The following is a 19,886-nucleotide window of genomic DNA, read 5'->3' on the forward strand; positions in this document are numbered from 1 at the left end:
AAACCCTTTGCCTATCAGTTTATTTGAGCCTCATAAGTAATTCTGTGAGATGGGCGGTATGTACATTTTTACAGATGAGGAAACTGAGAATCAGAGAAATCAAGTGACATAGTTAAGCATTAGAAATGGGATTTAATCCCAAATCTTTCTGATTTAACTAAATCCAGGCCTCTACACAACAAATTATAATGCCTCTCCATACGGATGTGTCATTCCTGAATTCATTATCAAGATCTCCCCATTTGCTGATTTCCATTTTAGTTTTTCATACCTGCTGAGAACAATGAGTTCCATATGGTTACCTTCCAAAAATGAAATAGTACTTATTGTTTTGTCCTAAACTTAAGTCTACCAAGTTCACAAGCTATTCTCTTAGTTTTGGTGAACAAATCCATCATCATCCTGTCTCTACATTATTTGTATTATTTTGTCAACTTTGAATACAGTCCTCAGTCTTCATCCAAGATGAAGACTCTGCTACCGTTTCAACTCTTCAATTCCTTGAAAACTCTACACAGAGAGGATTTGATCAAATGCAACTAAAATATGGAAGTCTTATTACTACCTGTTCCTTTGAAGTTGAATATTGTTTTTTTCTGATTTTATCTAGTTAATACCAAGAATTTAAATCTGATGACTGCTTAGAAAATGGAAGGGGAAGAGAAGAAGGGATTGATTCTGTTTTCTTTATTCCTTTCTAACTTGTGTTTGTATTTTGCAACTGAAAAACTTTGCAAATAACATATTAAAAGAGGTATCAGAGGCACTTAAAGAAGATAAAAATCACAGCAAATTATCTTCCCATTGACTTGTCAAAGTAATGCTGTCCTAACAGCATCCTAAGTCCTTTAATTATAATGTTCATTATCATAAACATTCTGGTGCAGGGACACCTTCCATCACAATCCTAAACCTTCAAACATATTAACTTCTAAGGGAAACAATTCTTTTGGACGGAAGCTTACCTGCTTAGTGTCTAACTAAAGGTGCTTTTTAAAGGCTCATTTTGTTTAATTTTTATTTTTTAAATAACTGGATATCATAGAAATTATAGCCAAGATAGTGGTTGAATTTAGAAATCAAAATTGGAAAGATTGTTATTACTGAAAAGAGAAGAGTCACATCACCACTTTTGTTGTCATCTGTGAAGAAGTAATTTCAGGAAAATACTTCTGAGACTTCATAGTAACTAAAATGCTAGAAATGGAATTAGAAAAAACCTGGGCTCAAAACCCACCTCTGATATCAATTACTTCTGCAACCATGTATGGATTGTTGAGTTTCTCTGAACCTTAGTTTCATCTGTAAAATGGAGAGGTGGTGCTGGGGAACAACGCTTATAATATCTGCTTCATATGGTTTGAGGCTTCAAATAAGAAAACATATGAATTAATATTTTCCAAATTTTAAATGTGTATATATGTATATATCACACACACACACACACACACACACACACATATTTATAATTGCCAATTATGATGATAATGGTGCTGAAAAATCATGAAATGCTAGAGCTAAAAGGGACTTCAAGAATATGTAGTCACACATATCTCCCTCATTTTACAGATAAAGAAATTAAGACTTAAAAGGCAAAGTCAGTACTTTAGATCAACAGAGTATATCATGTATAGATTTGACTAGATAATCTCTGAGTTCTCTTTTAAAGGAACTTATATAAGTTCTTTTTTTTGATCACAGTCCTCAACCTTCATCTTTTCCAGGATGAAGACTCTTAATCTTACTCAATTACCATTTCAGCTCTTTATCACCATGAAAAGCTCTATACAAAAAGTATTCTTCCTTCCTTCCTTTCTTCTTTCCTTCCTTCCCTTCATTCTTCTTTTTGTTTTCTTTTTTTTTTTTTAATCATGTAAGATCATTCTGTTTTATTTTTAACACAAATTCACAGGAAAATTGTGGCAGAGGTGTCAGAACAATGCTATCTCACTTGCTTTCTAGTAGTTTCTAAGTAGTTACTTAGGCAATTATATATAAAGTATTATTAGTAAGGAATTCTCACTTTGGGTTCTTCCTTCTTCAATGCACATTGTAATCAATTTTTTTTTTAGTTGATAAGTCCTAATTTTCTGAGATACTGAGAGACTTTTTCTGAGTCACACAAATAGTAAGTGTCAGAAACAGAATTTGAACTTTGAATTATCTTTTAGTGTTGCAATTTGAGGAATCTATGATTTAACCAAAAGCATAGAACTAGTTATAAACCTCCTGATTTTTGCTCTAGTAGTGAGGAGTGAGCTGGTCTCAACATAAAAAAAATTCCAAGCATGGGGAACAGCCATCAAAAATACATGGAAATTCAACTAAAAAAATTGATTTTAGCAAAGTAGAAAGGTATAAAATAAACCCATAAAAAGTAACAACATTTCTACATATCACCAATAAAATCCTACAATAAAAGATGGTAAGAAATATCCCATTTTTAAAAACCACAGACAGCATAAAATATCTAAAAATATTCCTGACAAGATAAACCCAGAAACTACATGAACATAGTTATAAAATACTTTTTATAAAAATAAAGTCAGATTTAAATAACCAGAGAAATATTCATTGTTCATGGGTGGGAAGAGCCAATATGATAAAAATGCCATTTCAATTAAATTACCTATATGTGTATGTGTGCATATATATAAAGAGAAAGAGAGAGCTAGCAAAATTCATTTGGAAGAGGAAAGTCAAGAAATTAAAAGAATAAAAAAAAAAAAGGAGATTTATAGGTACCAGATCTTTACCCCCTAAATCTTTCATTTCATTTTATTTATTTATTTAAAACTTAAATATAAAATAAGAACAAAATAGAAAAAGAAAGACAGAAAAAAAGAGTGGAAAAAACCAATATTGTCATTTGCCCAGCAGAATATTGGGGGAGGATTCAAAATATATAACAATGAATTACCATTTCAAGAAAGCATATATAATAATAAAAAATATTATACTCACTATTATCCATCTTTTCTTTACTTCCTTATAGGTTTTCTGTTGTTTTCTGCTGTGTACTTTTTACATTATTTTTTTTTTTTCTCTTTCATTTCTCTTACCTTTCCAAAGCAGGTTACAGTAAAGCATGGATATATTTATGTATACATACACATATACATAAACATGCACACACCCATTCACATATATATATATATATCTATATACAAATATACATACATATACATATGCATATCTATATACATAGATATGCATCTAGAACAATATTAATATGGTTGATATATGTGATTTTCTCTCTTGATTGAACCTTTAATTTTAGCTTTGTTTGAGATCAATGATTATTACCCTACTTTTTTTCCTGATAAATTCTATTCTTGATCATTGTTATTAAGTTAGTATATATCTCATTTCCTATTCCTGCTAATTCTACTTTAGTTCTACTCTTTAACTTGCCTTACTATTACTTAACTTTCCCACCCCTATAAATCCTTCCTTTATCTTTACCCTCTACCCTTTCTCTCCTTCTTTATTCTATTCCCATTCATCTACATACCTTGTGCCATTCCTGTTACTCCTCTACAGCCCACCTTATCGTATCTCCTCCTCCCTTATTTCTTTATAGATCATGGAGAGTGCTATACCCTTCATGGTGAGTGTGTGTGTGTGTGTGTGTGTGTGTGTGTGTGTGTGTGTGTGTGAATTTTTCTTCTTTAACCCATTTCCAATGTGAGGAGGTTTTCAGAATTATCAGCCCTTCTCTCTCATCTAATTCCTCTGTGTCAGTTCTTCCTCTGCATCTCATTTGTATATAGCATAATTACTAATTTTTTTTAACCTTTCCTTGCCTATTAGAGTCAGATCACACTCAGCTCTGCCCCAATCTTTCCTTTGAACTACTCAATTACTAATGTCAATCTTAGACATATGAGTGCCAGATCTTAAACTATATCGTAAGATGATAATTTTCAACATTATCTGGTACTGGTTAAGAAATAGAAAGATGGTTCAGTGGAAAAGAGTAGATGCACAATAAACTGTAATAAGTGATTAAAGTAACTTTGTGTTTGACAAATGTAAAGATTTAAGCCTGTATAATAAGAATTCACTATTTAATATATAAAAAAAAATTGTTGGGAAAACTGGAAAGCAGTCTGGCAGAAACTTAAAATATAATAAAAAATAAATAAAATTAGAAAAATACATGGATTTGAGAAATGGAGTGAATATCTGAGGAAGAGCAAGGAGGCCAGTGTTACTGAATAGTATAGAATGTAGAGGGAAGTAAGATATAAGAATAGTGGAAAGGCAGGAAGGAACCAGTTTATGAAAGCTTTAAAAGCCAAACAGAGGATTTTATATTTGATCTTGAAGGGTTCCCCTTCTACCTAGTGTTCATTCTTCTATCCCTTGTTGCTGTGACAAAAGTTTTGGCCAGTGTTGATTGCTAGATAAAAAGGATCCAGTAATGTAGATTTTCTTCTTTTAAATATAATAGAAGATGATGGTTCTCTCTGGGGGAGAGCAAGTTTCTCGAGGAAGGTTTTCTGGAGGCAGCCTTAGTTTCAGTTCAGATCAATAATTACCCCAAATGCAGCCAGCTGGTAAAAATACAAACGTTTATTTCTCCTTCCAAGTCTTGTCTCTTTCCTTGGGCCCGGATAGCTAGATTCTTAGAGGCCTATCTTTCTGCTTGGTTCCAAGAGCTCTCTCCGAATGTCTCCAAATCCAAAGGTTTGTCCTTCAGCCTCTGCCTCTGCTTTCTTCAGCCTCCAGCCAGCTCCACTCTTCATGTAATTCCGCTGAAATCTGTCCGAGAGCCTCTGTCTGTTTCTTTTATACAAGAGAGAGGAATTGTGGGATACAAGAGAGAGGGATTATGGGTTTTCTCCCATAGTGCTCTCTGGCCCTAAGAGCTTCAAGGGAGGTGTGAATTCACAAAGTTACACAGTTAACCTTGGTAAAGGGACTGAAAACTATTTTATTTGTGAAATGATTCAAGAAACTAGGAAATTATATATGGCCTAAAGATAAATAGATTTGAGAGAACATTGTAGCAATTAAAAAAATTTTTTGAAGGGATGTGATATGGGGTGGGGGGGGAAGGAATTGGATTTATTCTGTATTGATCTAGTAGGGAGACCTAGGGGGTGAAACCAAAAGTGGAAGTTTCTAGGAGGAAGCCTAACTAAAGTATCATGGCATCATAGTAAAATGGTAAGAACATTGGTTCTGGAGTCAATGGGTCTGAATTCAAATCCTGCCTCTTGCTCTAATTTTGTCAAATTTGTGTAGTGTAGGGCTAGTCAATTAATTTCTCTAAGGGATGAGAGGGAAGGGGAGCCTAGATGTTGTCTAAGATCTATTTTAATTCTAGATTTATAAATCTATGAATTTTTTGACAATTTGCACAGCCTAGAAATGAAATTAACTACATAGACATGCGGTAGATAATGAGTTCTCTATTATTGGAGATTTTCAATTAGGAACGGAATCCTCCCATTTTATTCTTCATAACATTCCTGGGAGATCGGTGTTATTATCTCCATTTTACAGATGATGAAACTAAGGCAGTCAGAGGTTAAGTGACTTGCCCTGCATCACACAGCTTATCACACAGCTTAGTAAGGGTCTGAGATAGGCTTTGAATTCAAGTCTTCCTGATTTCAAGTATTATACTCTTTCTCACCATACCATCTTGTTGCCTATTGGCAGTGGAGGGCATTCATCTTTCACTTTTAGGTTAAACAAGATGATTTCTGGTCTCTTTCGCTTATGATTCCATGACCATATGATTTTAATATTCACACTTCTTCATGAGAACTTTAAAAATATCTGGGTCCTCCAACATAATCATATTAGAAGTCTTCAAGGTCTTTCTTTGGCATCCTTTTCCTAGTTTAATTTACTTGGTTTTCTGAATTCGGATGCTTATTGGATCAAAACACTGAAATGAGACACTGGGGAAAGACTTATCAGGGTCTGGACCTGTGATGTCATCAGTTTAGGGAACTCCCAGTATGGATCCCCATTATAGATTAGCTACTCAATTATAATTTATAGTTTTAGGGAGCTGCCTGGGGATTAAGAGATAAGCAGCTAGTCCATCATCATCAGTCACAGATTTAGAGCTAAAGGAGACCTCACAGGACATCTACTCCAGCCTCCACAATTTACAGAGGAGTAACTAAGACCCTGAGATTCAAGTAAATTGATCAGTCATACAAATAGTAAATGATAAAAGTCAAGATTAAAGGTTAGGTCCTGACTCTAAATTCAATAGTCCTTCTGCCTATACCAAGCCAGTATGTGTCATGGGTAGAATTTGAGCTTAGGTTTTCTTTTTTTTTTTTTTTCCCCTCTGATGCAATTGGGGTTAAATGACTTGCCCAGGGTCACACAGCTAGGAAGTGTTAAGTGACTCAGGTCACATTTGAACTCAGGTCCTCTGACTTCAGGGCTGGTGCCCTATCCACTGCACCACTTAGTTGCCCCTAAACCCAGGTTTTCTTGACTACAAAGTGAAAGGAATACTGACTTTGGAGTCAGAGGACCTGAGTTTAATCCAAGCCTCTGTCATCTTGGGCAATCAACCAAGAACCATCTATGTACCTAACACGATGGAGTGTACAGGGGATGCAAAGTATAGGTTTAGCATAATCTATGGAGCATCCTCTCCAGAGTTAATTCCCTAACTCCCACTCACAATAGTAGGGCAGATTATCAGTCAGATTTAATTAAATATTAGAAAGGCTATTTTACAACATAGAGCAAGAATAATAGAATCAAAACAATACCCCCAAACCTGAGGTTCTTTCTCCCCCTTGCATATTCAATGAAAAAACAGGTTTAAATTATGGTAGTAAATAGACGTGTATAGAGAGGATACATGTGGTAAAAAGTTCATTCATAGTTCCTGTTTATTGAATTCTTTTTCCCTTTATGGAATCCCCGATGAAATTTCCCTTAAGTTTTTACTGAGCTCCAAGTTGGCATTTTTGTAGCATTCAACCTTTGTTTCTCTCTGTCCCTGATAGTGCATGATTTCTGAAGTTGCCTTCCTTGGCTTGTCTGTCTTCCACATTCACCTATGAATTACCCCTAACATCAGCCATTATTAGCACCTCTGGTGGATAGCACCATCAACTTCAGTTGCCATTGGGGTCTCTGATGGTTCCAAACTTTCCAAGTTCCCAAGACTGAAATCTGGTCAGTTCTGTCTCAGGATATATGCATTTACCCAACATTAGGGAAGGACAAACTCAAAAGAAAGAGAACTCATGAATTCACTATCATATGGCCAAGTGAGAGAAACATACCTTGCTGCCAATTCTCCTACAAAGCAGCTCCCAACAATTTACTCCTTTTGTACACACATTCACTTCTGACTCAACCACTCATGAGTCATCGGTCCTTCTGGCTCTTCAGACAGTTAGAAGACTTTTTGTCCCCACGAAGCTACTCAGTCACTCATGGCTGCCACAAGTAGTATCCTCAAATTTCCACAATTAGATTGGATTAGAAACTTACAGAAAATATCTCTAAAGACTGAATCCTTTCACAGGGACACACACACACAAAATACAAAGTAAATTAACAAATTAACCTTTCTGAGGCTCAGCTCCAAACTTTCCTATTACTATTAAGCCACCCCATCTTCCTAGTCATCCAAGTTCACAACCATGGTGACATCTTCAACTGCTCCCTCACATGTACCCTACACATCCAGTTCTGTTCCTCTGTTTCTATCTTCACAACTATCTCCCTTATAGTACCCTTTTCTTCACTCATAAAACAATTTCTGGAACAAGCCCTAATCTCCTCAGCTTGGGCTATTTCAATAGCCTGCTGGTTACTCTCAAGTCTCTCCTCACTCCAGACCATCCTCCACTCATGTCAAATTGATCTTTCTGAAAGAGCAAATTAGATTGTATTACTCTCTCACCTTAATAAAACTACAATGCTTCTCTTATATCCAGGATCAAATATAAAGTCTCCTGTTTGATTTTTTAAAGCTCCTTGTCAATTGGTCCCTTTCTACCTTTCCATTTTTCCCTCACTTTATTCTCTGTGTATGCTATGATCGAGTAAAACTGGCCCACTTGGCTATTTTTTCACCTGACTTGGTGCCCTTTCACTAGCATGATCCATTTCTGGAATACTCTGCCTCCTGGATTTTTTCAAGACTCAGTTTAAACCCCACTTCTTTGAAGAAGCCTTTGTCATCTCTCCTCTCCACCCCACCCTCTCTTACTGCTAGTACCTTTCCTTTTCTCTCTATACATCTTGTTATGTATAATTGTTTACATGTGATTTGGATGTGATACATCTTTCGACAAGAATGTGATTTTTTTTTTTTTGCCCTCCATGTCCTCAGATCTTAACATAGTGTTTAGTACATAGTAAATAATTATTTTTAAAAAATTATCTTTAATACACATTACTTTATGAATCATGTTAGGAAAGAAAAATCAGAACAAAAGGGAAAAACCATGGCAGAGAAAAAAAAACCAGAAAAAAGAAATGAATTTAGCATGTGTTGATTTATATTTAATGCAGATGACATGTTCTATCCAAAATCTTTGGGATTGCCTTGGATTTAATTAATGTTTGTTCATTGGACTCCCTGATTTATCTATAAAAGGAGTGGAATGGCTTAGATGGCCTGAGGTCTAAATTTATGATCCTACAATGTTTTGCTTCTTTTATATCTTTGGAAAAAACAGATTTAAAAAATACTCAAATATATTTAAAGCACTTCCAGACGTCGGTCTTTTCTTCAGATATGTCATAACCATATTATAGGTTAATTTACATGGAGAACAATTACAGTAACAATACAATATAGTAATTTTATAGTAAAGCATTTTATAACAATGTCACAGGTAAACTAAAAATTGAGACTATTCTTTTAATCATAAACTTTTTTCCCAAAAAAGTAACTTTTTGTAAGTTAAACTGAATCACCATAAGCAAAACAAATCTAATATCTTCAATAAACATAGTTCTCAAACTACTTTTCCTCTGTCTTCAATTGTTTATCTAGATAATTTTTTAAATCTATAACTTCCTTTTCGAAGGTTTATGGGTGGGTACAAGTTAGAGAAAGATAGTGAACACATGACAATTCAAGATTTTTGCTTAAAAATGACCTTTATGCAAAATATGCAAATATCCATGAGGACTAACTACCTAATGCAAGTCTGGCCTGTTTTATGAGTTAGCAGCAATTATTGCTTCGTAGTCTCAAGGCTGCTGCATTAACTTTTTAATACTCCAAGGGCTTGGAATCAGTGCAATTCTATAGCTTTTACCAACTTAAGTGATTTTACAAAACCAAAGCGAACGCTGCCAAATTAAAAGGAAAGGCTATCTATATGTGTGAGAGGGAGAAGTGGGAGAAGATTCCTCAGCGGGAGTGGATCGCACAAAGCACCCGAAGACATCCTGTAGTTGAGAATAAACTTCAATTCCCGGAGGGAAAGGGGTATCTTAAAACCAGATATGGCCCAAAGTTTCTCCAAGTGCTGCTTTCCAATGCAGCCACACTGAGAGGCAATGGCCAAAGTTTCTGTCCCTTTAAGCAATCAGGGAGGATTAGGGTGAGGGGGAGATCTTAGTCGCTTGGTGGTCACGTGAAACAGGGAGAGAAATTGGAGGTCCCGGAGGTGGCTGGGAAGGAGGAACTTCGGGGGAAAGTTTTTTTCCTTTTTCTTTCTTTCTTTCTTTCTCCCCCCACCCCCCTCCCCTTTCCCTCTCCTGGGCGCGGATTCGGTGCGGGCGGGCGCGCAGAGGCAGGAGGAGGCGGAGTCGGCGGCCGGCTCGGGAGGGCAGTTCTCCAAAACTTTAGTTTTGGTGTCTGCTGAGATTTTGGGTCTCAGTCGGGCGCAGCCGCCGCCGGGAAAAGAAAGAAAGCAAGAAAAGAAGGAAGGAAGGAAAGAAAGAAGGAAGGAAACTAAAGAAAAGAGAAAGAAGAGAAGGAAAAGAACAAGTCTGAATTCCGTAAGAGGAGTTCAGGGAGAAAAGTTTTCTGGCCGCTAAGATCCCGAGCGGAGCCACTCCCGAAACTCCGGAGCGGCGTCCGGAGGAGAGTCCAGGGGCCCCAGAAGGGGCGGAGGGGTCGTAGCCGGGGATGTGGCGCTGCCCCGCGGACCCCCAGCTCTGAGAAAAGGACGAAGAAGAGGAGGAAGGAAAGGAAGCCACCCTAGCCGCCTGCGCCTGCGGGGCCCCTGGTCCTCGCCGCTTCCCGAGTTCTTTCTAGTTGCGGGTCCGGGGCTGTCCCGGACGGGCGGAGCCCTCCCCTTGCCGGGTTAGGAGGTGCGTGCCGGGGGGGAGGGAAGCGCAGGGTGGGAGAAATGGATCCGGTCCAGCAGCCGCCGCAGCCGCCCTCTCAGGGCCAGGGGCAGCCTCCGTCCCAACCCCCCCAGGGTCAGGGTCAGGGACCACCGACTGGCCCCGGGCAGCCGGCACCTCCGGGGGCTCCGGGCTCCCAGGCTGCGCCGCCGCCCCCAGCTGGGCATCAGATCGTGCACGTCCGGGGGGACTCGGAGACCGACTTGGAGGCGCTCTTCAACGCCGTCATGAACCCCAAGACTGCCAATGTGCCTCAGACAGTACCCATGCGCCTCAGGAAACTGCCCGACTCCTTCTTTAAGCCACCGGAGCCCAAATCGCACTCCAGACAGGTAACTTCACACTTTCCTTCTCTTCCACCTCCGTTTGTGAATCCCTTCTCACCCCGACGCGGGACTGGGTTGGGGGGGGGGGGCACCTTGGAAGCATGGCCCTACTGGCCTGCCTGGGATGGGCTGGTCCCGGGGGCTCTCAGGGCACTGAAGAAGGGGGTGGGACAACAGACTACTTGTGAGTTGGGAAACTGGAACTGCCGAGACCGGGCTAGGAAGGGATTGGGGGTGGGGATGGGGGGAGGGGGAAACGAGGTTGGGGGGGAGCGTTAAGCCTCTTCCCGGCTGACTTTCACACTCCTCCGGCCCCTCCCTGCTGCTGCTGTTCTGGACTGAGATTTTTTTTCCTCTCCTCCCCACCCCCACCCCCCGCCCATGCTTCTTTCAGGTTCTATACAATCCTGGAGCTTGTAGAGATTTGTGGGGCTTTGGGGAGGTCCCCCTTTTAATTTCCTTTCTCCCCTTTTTCTCAGGTTGGCGGGAGGCGTTAGGGAGAGGTTTGTGGGGGGCGGGGAGGGGAGAAGGAACTGGGAAGGGAGGAAGGGGGATGGGGAAAAAGTTGCTGAGAGCTCTGTGCTACTTGGTGGGCTTGCACAATGCAAGCACCTCCCCTCCCTCCGCACCTTCCTTCCTTCCTTCCCTTGCTGGATGGAGGGGGAGGGGGAGAGGGGAGTCTGGCATTTTGTGTGTGGGTGAGTTGCCAGCGGCAGCCTAGTTTGTGAAGTTGAGCTCTGGGCCCCCTCTCCTTCAGGGCCTCTCAGTCCACATCAGTCTCCTGGGGAGTCAAATAATTGTTCTCTTGTTTTCCAACGTTGATTAGGGGTGGGGGTTGAACCAGTCCATTTAGTTTCTTACTCTTTCTCTCTTGCTCTCTGCTCTTCCCGCCCCCCCCCCCTCCCCAAAGGAAAGCATTTATTTCCGTCCCTCTCTGTCTTAGCACTTTTCTGAACTGCGAAACACAACTTCCACTTCAGACTTCCGAGACTTTTCCTGAAAGTTGTTTATGGAGTTAGCCCTGCCATCCTCCAATGCTTTTGTGCCATAGATTGTTAGTTCGTTTCACTTTTTAAAAAAGTCACTTTTTTTTTTTTAATAAACACTGTCCGATTAAATACTTTTTTGAATGAGACGTTTTTGTTTGTGAAGGATTGGAATTGCTTTTTTACATTTTTTTTTTAAAACAGGCAGCCTTTGATAATACTATACAGGTTGACTCATACGAAGTCCAAGTATGATTAAAAGTTAATGTTTGGGAAGCGATGACTAATTCTAGGATAGCCATTGCTTTTTAATTCTTACTGGAGTTGTGAACATAGCTACTTTTAAATATTCACTCCATTCCAATATTTAAGAGAGTTTCAAAACCAAAAAATCCGAGGTGCTTTCTTATGAAATCAACTATTTGAAGTCCCTTGGCTTTAAAAAAAAAAAAATAGTAGACACAGATTAAAAAAAAAAAAACTTGCGTAGGCAAAAACTTGGCATAGGAATCTTTTCAAAAAATCTAATTCGTTTTCCAAATACTGTCTAGTAATTGGGCTTTAAATAAATAATGTAAAGAATAGTCTCCCCCATCCTTACTTCCCATTCACATTAACAGTCTACAGGAATGTTGTAGATACTGGCTTTTTTAGAGTCTAAAGCTCTCTTAAGCCTCTAGACAACTGGGGAGGGGAGTGTTTCGGGTAAAGGGAAAGGAGGAAAAAGTAGTTACTAACTCCATCACTCTGTGAGCAAGTCCTGCGAAGTGGAGTTGAGGTAAATCTGTGATCATGGAGTCATTATATATTTATGCACTCTTTAGCAATATCCAACTGGCAACTAAAAAAAAAGTCCAACAAAAACGGCAAAGTAAATTTCCCATTTTAGATTCATCCAATAACAACTATATATCAAAAAAAGTTGGGACTGCAAATGGTATATTCTCTATTACACTATTATATGAGCCAATTAAATACTGCAGTGATTGCTTCTGGTAGTTTGTGTTTCAGATGCATTGGTTTTACTAAATTCATAATCCAAAATCATTCATTGGACCTCAGTTTTCTTTTGTCTTATTGCTACTTAACATAGCAAGAAATGTTCATACTCATCATGAATTGAAATAAAAAGGCAAGTTCTTATTTGAGGCACATGCTATATTCTACTGATTTCTTTTATTTCTTCTGTCCATTACCCATAGGAATTTAAGAAATTCCAAGGATTGAGTAATCTTTCATAATTTACTTGATTATAATTTATGATTAGTTCCACAATATACTATGTTTTCTAACTAACTAAATTATCATTTTAAGCATTCTGTGGGATCTTGCTTTTAGAGATGGAAAGAATCTTTTTAGGGTCCTATTCTAACCCCCTCATTCTACAAATGAGGAAGCCAAGGTCCTGGGAGGTTATGATTCAAGCTGTCAAGCAGTACCTTTATTATTTAGGTGCAGAGATGCGGTAATAACTGTTTAATTTAAATTCAGGTTTAAGTGTTAATTTTTTTTTTACTTGTTAATGAATTTTCTGTTGCCAGAAACAATGTTAGCATTGTTTGAAGCTTTTAATTGTTATGCTTTATTGATTGGATTTTATTCATAATGTGTTACTCTATTTTGAGATCTAGGGAATGCTGATTTGAAAAACAGCTCACTTGAATACTGATTTCATTTGTAGTAACTAGTACCTTAGATTTTTTCTAAAAGAAAAGAATGCCTTCATTACTTTATTTCTGATTTTTGAATTAAATTATTAAATACCCTTTTGTTTTGCCCTCTAGAAAACACAGATTCATGATATATAGTATTAAGTTTATATAAGGGCACTGAGGTGAAATTATGAACTTGCTGTATTCTACTTAGGCTTTGCTATCTAATATTTTGATTGACTTAATTTCTGTGGGCCCAAAAAAGCATTTATTCAGTACCTACTGTCTTCCAGTCACTGTCCTTGATGCTGGAGATAAAATGATAAATAAAACCCTTAGGGAGATTCTTCCCCTTGAGTCAACAAGGTGGTTCTGTAGATAAAGTGCAGGATCAGGATGACCCCAGTTAAATCCTATTTACAATCCTTAATCTTTCTCAGACTCAGTTTCTTCATCTGTAAAACCAGAGTAATAACAACTCCTACCTCTCAGGGTTGTTATGAGAACCAAATAATATTTATGAAACACTTTGAAAACTTTAAACTGCTATATAAATGCTAGTTCTTCTGTCAGATGACAGAAGAGCTACTATATATACATACTTATGCATATATTACTTGGTAGGTAATTTGGGGTTGGAGGAAGCCAAAGTAGTAGCTGAGACTGAGAAAGTCTTCACATAAAAAGTGATACTTAGGCTGTTTTGAAAGAAATAAAAGCTTCTTGGATTTGGAGGTGAAAAGAATACTTTCCAGACATGAAGGACAGCCAGAAGAAAAATTATACATATTAGAGATACAGTGTTGTATTTCAGGAATACCAAGAAGCCTCCAATATATAAGTAAGATTATGAGGTAGTGGGTAGGACCACACTATCAGTTCATACATTTATACCTCCAAGGTAGCATTACTTTACATCTAAGCTTTTAAACTTGGACTCTGTGGTAGAGTATAGATTTAAGTCATTAAGACATTACATTCTTCATAATCTTCAGTCTTCGCTATACTTTTTTTTTTTTTTTTTTTTTAAGTACAACCTAGTCTCAGCTATGTTATTGATTGAGAGACCTTGGATGGCAAGTCAGTTAACTTATTTGAGCTGTGATTTCTTCACCTGTTTAAAAAAACAAACAAAACAGATATTTATTACTGACAAAAACAGGTTATTCACATCAAGTAAATGAATATATGTCAGAATGCTTTGAAAATCTTAAAGTACTGTACAAATGTGAAAATTGCTTTAATGTTATAATATGTTCCTAGTACTTTTTCTGTGGAATAATAGCATTCTAATAAAAACTTGTTGTTTTTTTAAACTTCTGGCAGGCTAGCACTGATGCAGGGACTGCAGGAGCCCTGACTCCTCAGCATGTCCGAGCCCATTCCTCTCCAGCCTCATTACAACTTGGGGCTGTTTCCCCTGGGACACTTAGCCCCTCTGGAGTAGTGTCTGCCCCAGGAGCTGCGCCCACTGGTCAACACCTTCGACAGTCTTCCTTTGAGATCCCAGATGATGTTCCTTTACCAGCAGGCTGGGAGATGGCCAAGACATCATCTGGCCAAAGATACTTTTTAAAGTAAGTACAACTAATTGAGGGATAAGTAGATCTTCAGGTTTTTAAAAAATAAAACTGCAAAGACATTTAACCTTTCCTGTCTATGTCTGACCTTTCAACCACTGTCCTTTTCTTTAGCTGAACCTCTAGAAAAAAAATAGTCTAAACTTGGTGTTGCAAAATATTGCTTCTTTTGGTGACCTCAATAGCTCCCATAGATTGAACTATCATCTCTATGCAGATTATTATCAGTAGTCTTTGTCTAGCCCTAAGCGACCTCCATTCTCTAACTGAATGGTATCTAGTTGGAATTTTGAAGTGGATGTCTTGTAGACATCTTAAACTCATTAGTTCCAAAGCCATATTTATCTTTTAAGTATTGTCATAAACTTTTCTCTTCTTGGCATAAACCCCTTATGTCCCACCCTGTCCTCCCCAAGTCTTGTCATTTCTGCCTTATTAACATTTCTTTATATATGCCCCATAGTCTCCTGGCACTGCCAGCACAATAGTGTAGGCTCTTAGCACCTCATTCTTGGACTATTGTAGTAGCTTTCTAGTTGGCCTCTTACCTCAAGCCTTTCCCTGCTTCAGTCCATCTTCTATTCAACTGTCAAAGAATTGATTTTTTTCCTCAATCACATTCCTACTCTACTACTTACAATAAACTTCACTATCTCTTCTCACTTTTAGAACATAGTACAAAATCTTCCTTTTGACTTTTAAAGTGCTTCCTTACTTAAGCTCTTTGCCTGCCTTTCCAATCTTACAGCTTATTTTCCCCTGCCACATCCTTTGAAATCCAGTGACTTCCTTGCTGTTCCTCATACATGACACACTCTCCCAATTCTAGAGGTTTTTACTGGTTGCCTATTGTCTCAATGCCTGGAATTCTCTCCCTCCATATCTCTGCCTCCCGACTTCTTTCAAGTTTCAGCTAAAATCATACCTTCTAAAAGAAGCCTTTCCTGGGCTCCTTTAAATCAAGTGCCTTCCTTCCAAGATTATCCCCAATTTACCCCTAAATATCTTGTTTTTAATGTGGTTTCTTGCATGTTTTCTCCCCCAAGGAGTCTCAGCTTCTTGAGAAGCTGGGACTCCTTTTTTTTTCTAATACTTTCTTTATAACTCCAGTACCCAGTACAGAATAGGTGCTTAAAAATACTTGTTGACTCCATTTCATCAGCTATTTATTCCTCAACTCCCTATAATTTGATATAGTATGTTCCTAATCTATTTTCTCAGAATGAGATTATTAACTCTCTTTTAATTACCAAGCTTAGAAATCTTTTTTTCTTCAATGACCTTTTCTTCCCTGATCTTTCACATGGTTTCTATTAAGCATTCTTTTCTCTTGATACTTTCTTTAGCTTTAACAACATATGTTTCTTTGTATTTTCTTCCTGTGTTTCTGACCATCCTTTTTCGATCACCTTTGTTAGTTCGTTATCTTTCTCTTGATCCTTGATTCAGGGTGGTTCTCAAGCCTTTTCCTGTCCCATTCTCTCTCCCTGATGAAATCATCCAATTTCATGGTATCAGATATCACATTAAACTCCCAGATTTCAGCATCTGGGTGGGCTCTCCCCTGACTCCAGTTTTACATATTTAACCATCACCAATTCTCTAAATTCAAAATCTTCCTCAAAATGCACTCGTTGTGACAACCTGTCTGTCTGTGTGTGAGCCACTCAATCACCAGGTTGAAGCTTTGACATTATATTTGATAATATTCCTGTCCGGTCAGTTACCAAGGCTTGTTGTACCTCCTCAATGATGTGACTTATTTCTGTTCCCTTTTCTTTATTCTCATGGCCATGGCCATTATCCTAGCCAAGGAGCTTATGACCTCTTACCTGGACTATTTTATTAGCCTCTTTAATTGGTTCCTTTTTTTCAGTGTCTCTCTTCTCTAGTCTTTGTTTTACATAGCTGCCAAAATCAGACACAGGCTTAATTGTATCATTCCTCTTTAAAACTTTGACATTTAAGAGCATCCATAATAACAGTTCAACCAAGATTTATTTCTTCCTTCTGACCTTTTGATTTACAAAACTAATCAGTGTAGTATACCCATTTTACAGATTAGGAAACAGATTTAGAATGGTTCAGTATATGGTAATGTCAAGCTAAGCTAATAAGTATTACTACTAGGACTTGAAAACAAAATATCCACTTTTCTTTCTACTCTTTCTCTGAAACTGGCTCTACTCTCAATAGTCTACTTTCCCACTCTTTTCCTGTACTCATTTAAGAAAATAGAATTATTTCTTTATCTCACTAAGTACCATATCACCTCCTTAAGCTTATGTATGGCACAGACACATTTCTACAACATTACCTGTTGAAATCTCTTCCTTTTCTTCCCCACTTAGGTATCACTTGCTCCCTTAAATCTTTTCTGTTTACTTTCTCCCCTCCCTCACCATGAAATTCACATTTCCTGATAGTACTGTAATTATCTTTAAGTATTGTCCTGAACTCTTCTCTCCCTTATGTAAATAAGTTCCTTATATCCCAGATATAAGATAAAGATAAAAAGATAAACATCTTTTACTTTATTGAATTACACCTCGTCCATTTACTTATGCTCACCTTTTTGATTTTTAAATTCCTTGAAGGCAAGTACTACATTTTTTTCCTCTCTACATACATAGTACTTTATAATAACTTTATATTTTTTTCTGTTTGAGAGTGATTATTATCAATAGAGAATTGTGAAGAATATTCAGTTGTCAATCTTCATTTGTTTTACATATACATTATATATGTGTACATACATATATTTGAGTTTAGAGGTTTAATAATGTATCCTTGTTGAAATCTTTATACAGTTCATTTGTTTTTGATATGCTTACCTATATCAAACAGGGTTGGAAACAGTAGTAGTTTTCTTTAAAATTTAGTGTTGGTAACTTTCTCAAGTTTCAGGAGACCTGTCTTTTTTTAAATGAGTGACCACCAAGATGGTTTAGTGGCCTTCATGTATTTTAAAAAAATATGAAAAATACAGTTGGATTGTAGTGTTGATAAGCTTTTATTATATCAAATTTTGAAGTTAAAGGTAACTCTAATTTTTTTTTCCTCATGCATGTTGAATCAAATCTTATGCAAAATGTTCTATAAGTGCTCAAAATAAAAAAAAAAAATCAAGTCTTCTCTATAGGAAATTTACTATCTTAAGTATTATAATTAGGCAATTTTTATGAAAATCATAATTTATAAAATTGACTCACCATACAACTTTTAAGTCGGTTAATTTGGATTTTGATAATGAAAAATAACTCAAGTTGTGATTGAGTATGAACTCTTGCTAATTATAAATGACTATAACCAAATAAAATGATTCTTTATTTCAGATAATTGATGGATCAGTTACACTGATTTTATTATTAGTTTAAGTGTTCATTTTTTGATAGTGCTTTAAGCCTTTTTTGGAAGAAGGCTTTGTATCTTAAAAAATGCACTTGTTCTCTTAAGTGACCTTTTGTGAAATGAGTTTTTAAGGTTTTAGTAGCTTATGCTCGTTCAGGTGAAGAGCAGAAGAAATGAATTGAGTTTGTACAATTTCTTTTTCTCTTCTCTACAAGGTTCCCCCCCCCCCCCCCCCCACACACACACACACAAACACACACACACACACCTCCCACCCCTTTTCTTGGTGTCCTGGTATCCATTTCAAAGGGTCAGGTTTCAACAAGAACAATAAAGAGCCTGAGACTGGAAAGTACACACAAGTCTGGCAAACTCATCTGCATGAGCCCAGACCGCTTGTTCTCTAGCAGACATCCAAAGTCAATGATTGAAAGAGCGGCTAGCTGTGAAGGATGGGTCTTGAAGGGGAAAGGAGTGGAAACAAACCAGGTTGTTAGGAAGAAAAATAAAGGCTGTACTTTTTGAACCTCTCCCTGCTGGGTCACATGCTGACCTAGGGAGATTTTAAACAGCTTAATAGGCTGTTTGCTTTCTGCTTTCTGCTTTTCTTGGTTAGTGCTGTTGGGAGAGTATGCATCTCTGTTCACACTTAAAGGGTGACATTAATAGTCTCTTAGTAAGCTTTTTGCATCCTATAATATTGTCAATGGATGGAATCAATCTAATATTACATAAGTTAGCATGAGTGAGTTCTTATTTTGAGTCTAAATACTTTTGAAGACACTAGGTATTTATTCAGAACAACTGATTTAATATTGTTATGTAAGGCTCAAATTTGTTGAAGTGGAAATTGTCAAACAATCTTTAGATTATTAGAAATACTTACTGGCTAATTTTTTGTATACTTTAATTACATTTGCCACTCTAAAGAAAGGCTTTTTTTTTATTACAAAGGAAGATCATGACTTTTAATTTTCAGATTACATTTCAAAAGGGACTTTGAATAACTGCTTTATTCAGAGAAGGATGGTAGTTGTCATTTTTGGCATTTATTAGGTCCAGATAAAGGGACAAAGACCATGTTGAATAAGAAATGTTAAAGGAAGTGGGAAACATAGCAAAGCTTGGGAGAAAAGCTTTATTTCTGATAGTCTGTTTTAGGTGCATTGGTTTTACAACCAAGTGCATCCAGAATTATTAATTGGATCTCTGTAAAGTTAACTATGGGTCCTGAATTTTCCTTGTATCATCAGACTTTTATGTAACTGAAGGGAAGAGTCCAATAGAAATTGGTGGTTAAATTAGAGGGAAACAGATACTGAATCAATATAAGAACCTTTTTAATATTTAAGATTGGTGTAAAGATTTTTTTTCCTTTAAAGGAATTTTTCATGATTTGTGAGTCCCTGGTTCCTTGACACTGGAAGTATCCAAACAGACTGGATGACCACTTTATCTGGGCTGTGGTTGGAAAGATTCCTGCATTAGCAGTGAAGTTGAGCTAGATGATCTCTTAAAATTCCTTCCAGCTCTTAAGTTTATGTAATATCCTAGGTGGCATCTTTGTTCTATGAATAATATATTTTGTTGAGAGAAGTTGGGAAGCAAGTTGTATTTAATTTATGTGTTGAACTTGTTTTGGTTTCTCTATACTTCTGAACTTGGTTGTACAGTTCATTG

At 37.3% G+C, this 19,886-nt stretch overlaps 1 protein-coding gene across 9 annotated transcripts in view; it reads left to right on the forward strand.

Moving 5' to 3' along the window:
- The first annotated feature begins 9,031 nt into the window (after nucleotides 1–9,031).
- YAP1 (Yes1 associated transcriptional regulator) overlaps nucleotides 9,032–19,886 on the forward strand; it is a 151,335-nt gene continuing 140,480 nt past the window's right edge. For all 9 annotated transcript variants that reach the window (XM_051986868.1, XM_051986871.1, XM_051986873.1 and 6 more), the window contains exons 1-2: nucleotides 9,032–10,643; nucleotides 14,602–14,852. In XM_051986868.1, the coding sequence (XP_051842828.1) occupies nucleotides 10,314–10,643; nucleotides 14,602–14,852 (581 nt within the window). In that variant the 5' untranslated portion in view covers nucleotides 9,032–10,313. The remainder of the gene's footprint in view (nucleotides 10,644–14,601; nucleotides 14,853–19,886) is intronic.

The sequence above is a fragment of the Antechinus flavipes genome, chromosome 3, assembly GCF_016432865.1.
Source record: "Antechinus flavipes isolate AdamAnt ecotype Samford, QLD, Australia chromosome 3, AdamAnt_v2, whole genome shotgun sequence".
Taxonomy (NCBI): Eukaryota; Metazoa; Chordata; class Mammalia; order Dasyuromorphia; family Dasyuridae; genus Antechinus; species Antechinus flavipes.